At 59.6% G+C, this 8,427-nt stretch overlaps 1 protein-coding gene across 1 annotated transcript in view; it reads left to right on the top strand.

Moving 5' to 3' along the window:
- The window catches only part of DYSF (dysferlin), a gene marked incomplete at its 5' end in the record, with an annotated part of 55,211 nt that overhangs the window by 12,460 nt on the left and 34,324 nt on the right, over nucleotides 1-8,427 (top strand). Inside the window, 10 exons of the mRNA XM_042838305.1 lie at nucleotides 178-320; nucleotides 2,499-2,672; nucleotides 3,360-3,453; nucleotides 3,610-3,687; nucleotides 4,005-4,186; nucleotides 4,700-4,840; nucleotides 5,848-5,877; nucleotides 6,008-6,034; nucleotides 7,100-7,201; nucleotides 7,826-7,987. Of these exons, the coding sequence (XP_042694239.1) occupies nucleotides 178-320; nucleotides 2,499-2,672; nucleotides 3,360-3,453; nucleotides 3,610-3,687; nucleotides 4,005-4,186; nucleotides 4,700-4,840; nucleotides 5,848-5,877; nucleotides 6,008-6,034; nucleotides 7,100-7,201; nucleotides 7,826-7,987 (1,133 nt within the window). The remainder of the gene's footprint in view (nucleotides 1-177; nucleotides 321-2,498; nucleotides 2,673-3,359; nucleotides 3,454-3,609; nucleotides 3,688-4,004; nucleotides 4,187-4,699; nucleotides 4,841-5,847; nucleotides 5,878-6,007; nucleotides 6,035-7,099; nucleotides 7,202-7,825; nucleotides 7,988-8,427) is intronic.

Genomic DNA, 8,427 nt, shown 5'->3' with positions numbered 1-8,427 from the left:
GGTTTGGGTTGAAAAGGTCCTTAAAGATCATAGAACCATAGGATGATGTGGATTTGGGTTGGAAGGGACCTTAAAACTCACCCATCCCCCCTCTGATGTGGCTGGATGTGAGGAGGGGTGGAAGGCGAGTTGGGGGTCCTTCTCCCACCCTCACCCTGCTGTCCCCGTGCCCCCCAGGCTGGGAGTATGGCATCACCATCCCTCCGGACCGGCGGCCCAAGGCCTGGGTGCCAGCTGAGAAGATGTACCACACCAACCGGCGCCGGCGCTGGGTGCGACTGCGCAGCAGGGACCTGGCACAGATGGAAACAGTCAGGAAGGTGGGGTGAGAGCAGGGGAACGGGGCTGGGAGCAGCTCGGGGCTGCGTCCTCACATGGGGGGAGATGCTGGGGGTTGTGGCACTGGGGGCCTGAAACAGGAAAGCTGTGTGGTTTTCACCAGGGAGGTCAGCATCTGTTTGAGGTGGTGGCATCTCTGGGTGTTGGTGGCTGTGGGGTGGGGGACAAGGTACGGATCGGGGCTGTGCTGGCCACCCTGGCTCCATGTCCTTTCCCAGCCCCGCTCCCCTCTAGGTGGTGCCATTGGACTGTGGAAGCCGCAGCGCTGCGACGTTCCTGGGAATAGTTTCCCTCTTTTTCTCTCTCTCTTGTGAAAGTTTGGGATGGAAATGTTTGGGGACCGCAATCCCATTTCCCAAAGGGTCCCAGGCTGAGGGCTGACAGAGGTGTGGGGAGAAAAATCCCTTCTCGGCATTGGGACAATTAGCCTGGCGAGGAGGTCACAGAATCACACGGCCATGCAGGGTGAAGAGCTGTAGGGTCAGCGACCCACTGTGTGCGTCCCTATGCCACGTCCCCATGATTCTGGGACACCTCTGAGGATGGTGAGCCCACCACCCCATGGGCAGCCGTGCCAATCCTAGGATCACGGAACGGCCTGTGTTGCAAAGGAGCACAGCTCTCATCTCATCCAACCCCCTGCTGTGTGCAGGGTCACCAACCAGCAGCCCAGGCTGCCCAGAGCCACATCCAGCCTGGCCTTGAATGCCTGCAGGGATGGGGCATCCACAGCCTCCTTGGGCAACCTGTAACAGTGCCTCACCGCCCTCTGTGTGATAAACTTCCTCCTAACATCCAACCCAAACCTCCCCTGTCTCACTTTAAAACCATTCCCCTTGTCCCATCACCATCCACCCTTGGAAACAGCCGTTCCCCCTCCTGTTTGTCCGCTCCCTTCAAGTCCTGGCAGGCCACCATGAGGTCCCCCCTGACCTTCTCTGCTCCAAGCTGAACAATCCCAGTTCTCTCAACCTTTCACAAACAGCCACCCCAGGAGGGCTCAGAACTGCTGGGAATCCCACAGCAGCTCACACAGAATCACAGAACGGCCGGGGTTGGAAGGGACCTCAGGGATCATGGAGCTCCAACCCCCTGTTGCACGCAGGGCCACCAGCCTCCATATCTAAGGCTACACCAGGCTGCCCAGGGCCCCATCCAACCTCCAACCCCTCCAGGGATGGACGGGGCATCGCAGCCTCTCTGCAGCTGTTCCAGCCCCTCCCCGCTCTCACAGCACACAACTTCCCCTGACACCCAACCCCAAGCTGCCCTCCCTCAGCTCCCAGCCGTTTCCCCTCGTCCTGCTGCCATCTCCCCTTGCACACAGCTGCCTCCCCTCCTGGCTGCAGGCTCCCTTCAGGCACTGCAGGCTGCACTTTGCTCACCCCGCAGCTTCTCCTCTCCGTGCTGAACGAGCCCAGCTCCCTCAGCCTGCCTTTGTGATCGATGCTGCAGCCCCCTGCTCATCTCTGTGGCTCCTCTGCTCCCTCTCCAACAGCTCCCTGTCTTTCTCACAGCATCACAAAATGGCCCGGGTTGGAAGGGACCTCAAGGATCACGAAGCTCCAACCCCCTGTTGCACGCAGGGCCACCAGCCTCCATATCTAAGGCTACACCAGGCTGCCCAGGGCCCCATCCAACCTCCAACACCTCCAGGGATGGACGGGGCATCGCAGCCTCTCTGCAGCTGTTCCAGCCCCTCACCTCTCTCTCTCTGTAAAGAAATTCCCCTGACACCCAACCTCCAGCTGCCCTCCCTCCATTCAAACCGTTTCCCCTCGTCCTGCTGCCATCTCCCCTTGCACACAGCTGCCTCCCCTGCTGGCTGCAGGCTCCCTTCAGGCACTGCAGGCTGCACTTTGCTCACCCCGCAGCTTCTCCTCTCCGTGCTGAACGAGCCCAGCTCCCTCAGCCTGTCTTCATAGGGAGGTGCTGCAGCCCCTGCTCATCTCTGTGGCTCCTCTGCTCCCTCTCCAGCAGCTCCCTGCCCTTTTTGTACTGGGGGCTCCACACCTGGACGCAGCACTGCAGATGGGGCATCACGAGAGCAGAGCAGAGGGGAAAGCTCCAAGAAGCCGAGCAGAACCCGGGCACAACCTCACCCAAGGAGACCCCCCTCTCTCTTTGGTGGTGCTGAGCCCCCATCTCTCTCCCCGCAGCACAAGCAGGACGAGCAGGACGGTGAAGGCTGGGAATACGCCTCCCTGCTGGGCTGGCGCTTCCACCTGCGGCCCCGTCGCACCGACGCTTTCCGCCGCCGCCGCTGGAGACGCAGGATGGAGCCCCTGGAGCGCACCGGGGCTGCTGCCGTGTTCGCCTTGGAGGGGGCCCTGGTAGGTCCCCGACCGCCGGCCGTCTGCTCTTTGCTAACGCACAAAGTGAGAACCGGCGGCGGCGGCGCAGGGCTGCTGTGATGGGGCTTCGTCCCTTTTGGGTTTATCCCTCACCCCGTGCTCTGGGCCGACCTCCCCCCCTCTTGGGAGCCACCGTGGGCTGAGGGTTGGGTTGCATCACAGCCATGATGCAGCATTGGGGAGGTCCCAGCTGTCACCCACCCCCTGGTGTCACCAACCCTGAATCATGGAATCAGAATGGCCCGGGTTGGAAGGGACCTCAAAGGTGATGAAGCTCCAAATCCCTTGATACATGCAGGGCCACCAACCTCCCCATTTCACAGCAGCCCAGGCTGCCCAGGGCCCCATCCAACCTGGCCTTGGACAACTCCAGGGATGGATGGGGCATCACAGCCCCCCTGGGCAGCTGTTCCAGCCCCTCACCGCTCTCACAGCACAGAACTTCCCCCTGACATCCAACCTCAGTCTTCCCTCCCTTTACACCATGCTTTGGGAAATCTGGACTAAACTGATGGTGTGAGAAGCTCCTCGTGGGCTGGACCCAATGGGTTCCTTCCCAGGATTTAGGGGCAGAGGATCCTCAGCTCACCCCATGGTGCCAGGAGGCGAAGGCCCCCAGGTCTTTGGACACCCCAAGGTGTGCAGCCATGCTGCCCTCTCTTGCAGGGAGGAGTGACCGACGACAAAAGCGACGACGGCAAATCCGTCTCCACGCTGAGTTTTGGTGTCAACAGACCCACCATCTCCTGCATCTTCGACTGTGAGTCTCGTGTTGGGGGGGAGGACGAAACTCAATGGGGGCACCCCATGGCCGGGCATCACCCCATCATCCTCCTTGGGTGCCGTCGGGTGCCATTGGGTGCGGATGGGGGTCACCCCTGGCTGCTCCTCTCACCCATTTCTCAATTTATCCCAGATGGGAACCGCTACCACCTCCGCTGCTACATGTACCAGGCACGGGACCTGGCTGCCATGGATAAGGACAGCTTCTCTGGTGAGCCCATCGTGCGGGGACGGGAGTGTGGCTGTGGGGAGGGGGACGTGCTGGGATGGTGCTTGGTGGCCCCGCCGTCTCATCCCCGTGGGCTGTGCGGAGGTCACGGATGCTCCGTCACGCAGGTTGAGGTCCTCACCAGCGGACGTTTCGGTGCGAGGTCCCCCAGCTGAGCGTGCAGGGCTGTGAGCTGGCATTCCTGGGACACGCTGGGTTGGCCGTTGCCCCCTCAGACCCCGGGCTCTGCGTGGCTGTGAGTCGCCTCCTGCCGAGGTGGCTGGGATTCACCCTTGGCCGTTCTGTGTCACCCCCTGCAGACCCCTATGCCATCGTTTCCTTCCTCCACCAAAGCCAGAAGACGGTAGTGATCAAGAACACCCTGAACCCCACCTGGGACCAGACGCTCATCTTCTACGAGATTGAGATCTTTGGGGACCCCAAGAACGTGTCTGAGTGCCCTCCCAGCATCGTGGTGGAGATATATGACCATGACACCTATGTACGTGTGAGGGTGGTGGTGGGTCCTTGTGGTTGGAGGGCTTGGGGTGCCACAGGTGGGGCTGTGCGCTCGGCTGCCCAAAGCATCTTAAATGCCTTCTAATGTGACAGCATTTCGCAGTGGGATAACCCCAATCCTCCCCAGACTGGCTGAAACAGCTCTTGGGTTGGATTGGACTCCAATTGTAGAACCATTCAGGTTGGAGAAGACCTCCAACATCCCCAACTCCAACCCCAGCCCACCCCACCGTGCCCACTGACCCTGGCCTCTCAGCTCCATGTCTCTACAGCTCTCAAACACCTCCACCCCCACCTCCATGGGCAGCCCGTGCCCAGAACCCCCCAAAACGACCCCTGTGGATCTCAACGATCCCTATGGATCATCCCTTCTCGCTCAGAGCTCTCGCTGTGGGATCTGGGCAGAGGATCCTCACCCTCTCTATAAGCTAAACGCACAAAAACGAGCGTGTTTGTGCCGGGGCTGGGGGAGCACTGACATCTCTGCTGCTCGCAGGGTGCTGACGAGTTCATGGGGCGCTGCGTGTGCCGGCCCAGCCTGCAGCGCGCACCGCGGCTCTCCTGGCACCCCGTGCTCAAAGGCAGCAGGAACGTCGGCGAGCTGCTGGCTGCCTTCGAGCTCATCCAGAGGGAAAAGGTGAGCTCTCCTCCTGCTGCTCCACCCCCGCACGGTGCGGCCGTTCTGCTGTCCCCGCTGGGCTTGGAAACTTGCAGCGTGGGAGCGCGATGAGCAGAGCGGAGGGATGGGGGTTGGTGCCGGTCCGGGTGCTGGGGGCTGCGAGCTGCATGGCCCAGTGCTGCTCCTGCAGGGATGCGGGGCCCAGTGCTCCTCCTATTGCGTGGATGCGGATCCGGCTGCACCAGTGTAGGTCGTGTTGCTCCTCTCGTAGGGATGCATGTCCCAGTGCTCCTCCTGCACCGATGTAGGTCCCTCTGCTCCTCCTGCAGAGATGCATGTCCTGCTGCTGCTCCTGCTGCATGGATGCAAATCCCGCTGCTCCTCCTGCACCAGCGTAGGTCCTGCTGCTCTTCCTGCAGGGATGCAGGTCCCAGCGCTCCTCGTGTTGCATGGATGCAGATGCTGCTCCTCTTGCACCAATGTAGGTCCTGCTGCTGCTCCTGCAGGCATGCACGTCCCTCTGCTCCTTCTGCATGGATACAGATCCCAGTGCTTCTCCTGCACCAATGTATGTCCTGCTGCTCCTCTTGCAGGGATGCATGTCTTGTTGCTCCTGCATCCTTCTCCTGCACAGATGCAGGTCCAGCTGCTGCTCCTGCAGAGCACCCCGCTGCCTGCATGCTGCAGCCACAGAGGACGCTCCGGATCCTAGACCGGGGATTGCTGTGGGGACTGGTGCTGTGCCCCCCAGGGATGCTGGTGCTGGCTGTGCTATTGCTCGCTGCCTCCACGTGGGTCTGCAGCTGCTGGTGGGATGAAGGTGGTGATGCCCAGCCCTTCCTCACCCCGTGCAGCACCTGCAGGAGTTGGGGGGTTGAGCCCTGGTCTGGGGGTCCTGCTGTGCTCCCTGCTGCAGACAGAGCCCTGCCCTCACCGGGGGATTTGGGAGCCCAGTTTTGGGGCAGGGGCAGGGCTCTGCTGTTTGCTGTTTGAGCACAAATGGAAAACGTGTCTTTCCTCCACAGCCAGCTGTCCACCACATCCCTGGCTTCGAGGTAATGCCTTCCTCCTCCAACCGGGCGGGAAAGTGGAACGCGTCCCTTTCCCTTTGCTTTAAGAGCGTTAGGATGGGCTCGTGGGTGAGAGTTGCTTTCGTTTCCTAATCTCCTTCTGTTCCCCAAACAGAACGAGCTGTCCTCTGCTCTGGATGAGGTGAGTCCATCCCATCTCGTCGTCCTCACGGGGGCGCAGAATCCGTCGCGTTGGGCTTTTAGTGATGCAGGAGGGAGGTGGGCTCTGAGCTGGGCTCCCAGTGGCACACGGCTGGTGGTCAGCCTCGGTGGGATGAGCGTGCCTGAGATGCTGCACTTCTCTGGGAGAAGCGTGCCAAAGTAACCGTCTCTCTGCTCTTTCTCCTCCATTCTTTGCTGCTGCTGCGTGTGGACGGGGCACTGCAGCTCTGTGCCCCTGCCTTGTTCTACGAGGGGCTCCTCCGATGGGTACCTTTGTGCTCAACCCCTTTTTCCCTTTCGCCCTCCCTTCCTCTGCCTCGGCCTGGAAACCCCACAGAGGGAGCTGCACAACCTGGCCCTCCTGCCCCACAGGGTCCCCATCAGACCGACCCCCAAGGGCTGCATCTGAAACACTGACCCCAACCCCAATGCCACCCTGAGTCTCTGGTGCCCTTCGCAGTAATTAACAAGCCATCAGGTGATCCATCAGGCTCCTTCCCTATGGAAGGGTGCCAAGCCCAACCTCTGTCAGTGAGCAGGGAGCTCTGGGTCCCTCTCCCTGCTCTATGAGGGCAAATTCTGAAACCCTCACTTGCTGGTGAGGTGGTGGGCGCATCCTTCTGCCCACAGCCTGCAGGGAGGGCTCTACCTGAGCCCAGTCCTGATACCTGCAGGCAGTGGGTAGCCCGTGGCTCGAGTTAATGGGTGCATGGCTGTGGCGTTGACCTCTGGTGCTTGAACCTCCTTGGTGATGCTGTTGAGTGCCCTCTGTCCCACCATGGTGCGCTGGTGGTACTTGTGGGGCTCGTCACAGCATCCCTGCCTGCTCAAGGAGCTGTGCTGTGCTGATCCATCCCCTCCTGCTGCTGCTCCATCCTTGCTCTCCATCCCTCCCTGTAGCTGATTCTGGATAGCTGTAGCTTTGTCGCCTCCTCCATCAGGGTGGGGATGACTTCAGCAGAAAATGGGATCTCTCTGGGGGACCAGAATGGGAGGGCGATGGGGATGGCATCCCAAGCTGATGCTATTGCTCTTTGGTTTTCAGTCTGAGGACTCTGACCTGCCTTACCCACCACCCCAACGGGAACCCAACATCTTCATGGTCCCCCAAGGGATCAAACCGGTCCTGCAGCGCACGGCCATCGAGGTGAGTGGCAGGGAGTGTGTGGGGCAGCCAGCAAGAGGGTGGCATGGGTAGGGTGGCATCCTTAATGGGGATCCTTGCTAGGGATCGACACTGGAATGGGTTGCAAGGCAGCTCCATGGCTGCAAGGCTGGGAACTGGTTCGACCCATGAGCTACCAACCAGAGATCTCCCTATAGCATTGTAACAGCAAATCTGGCTCTAGGTTTGCCCTGCGTGGATAAACCACGTGCCTTCCACTCCTCCTGGGTGTAGCTGTCCCAGTGGACCAGTTTCCATGTATCCTCTGTTCCTTTCATGCACTTGGCACTCCTCCTATTTCCAGGGTGATGAGAAGGCTCCAACCGAGCTGGGCCTGGGGCAGTGAGCCCCATGGAAGGGTCAGATCCTGGGGCACAGCACAGACCAGGACCACCCTTGCTTTTTAGAATGCAAATCTGCCTCACGTCAGGACGATGGTTCCCCCAAGCAGAGATGCTCTGTTGGTAGATAAGCAGTTGCTGACCTGGTTCGTTGCTCTCCCAGCAGCATGCTGTCCACCTGGTCTGCAACTGTCGAGAGGCTGAAGGCAAATGCAGAGGAAGGCCTTTGGCTCAGTCTTTTCTCCTTGTTCTTCTTGCCCTGCAGATCCTGGCCTGGGGGTTGAGGAACCTCAAGAGTTACCAGCTGGCCAGTGTCACCTCCCCCAGCCTGCTGGTGGAGTGCGGGGGGCAGCTTGTGCAGTCCTGTGTCATCAAGAATGTCAAGAAAAACCCCAACTTCGACGTCTGTGTGCTCTTCATGGAAGTGGTGAGGACCTCTTTGTGGGGTTGGCTGGTAGAGCTGGTTTGGACAATCGTTAGAACCAGAGAATCATTGGGAGCTGGAGGGAATCACAGAAGGGTTTGGGTTGGAAGGGACCTTCATAGAACCATAGAATGGTTTGGGTTGAAAGGGATCTTTGTAGAACCATAGAATGGTTTGAACTGGGAGGCATCTTCAATGATACATGGAATGGTTTGAGTTGGAAGGGATCTTCATAGAACCATAGAATGGTTTGGGTTGCAAGAGACCTTCAAAGAACCATAGAATGGTTTGGGTTGGAAGGAACATTCATAGAGCCATAGAATGGTTTGTGTTGGAAGGGATCTTCATAGAACTGTAGAATGGTTTGAACTGGCAGGGATCTTCAAAGATACTTGAAATGGTTTGAGTTGGAAGGGATCTTCATAGAACCATAGAATGGTTTG

This window comes from Centrocercus urophasianus, unplaced genomic scaffold (genome assembly GCF_019232065.1).
Source record: "Centrocercus urophasianus isolate 14NV4802_14NV808 unplaced genomic scaffold, USGS_Curo_1.0 seq_754, whole genome shotgun sequence".
NCBI classification, from domain to species: domain Eukaryota; kingdom Metazoa; phylum Chordata; class Aves; order Galliformes; family Phasianidae; genus Centrocercus; species Centrocercus urophasianus.
This window is presented reverse-complemented; position numbering and strand designations above follow the sequence as displayed.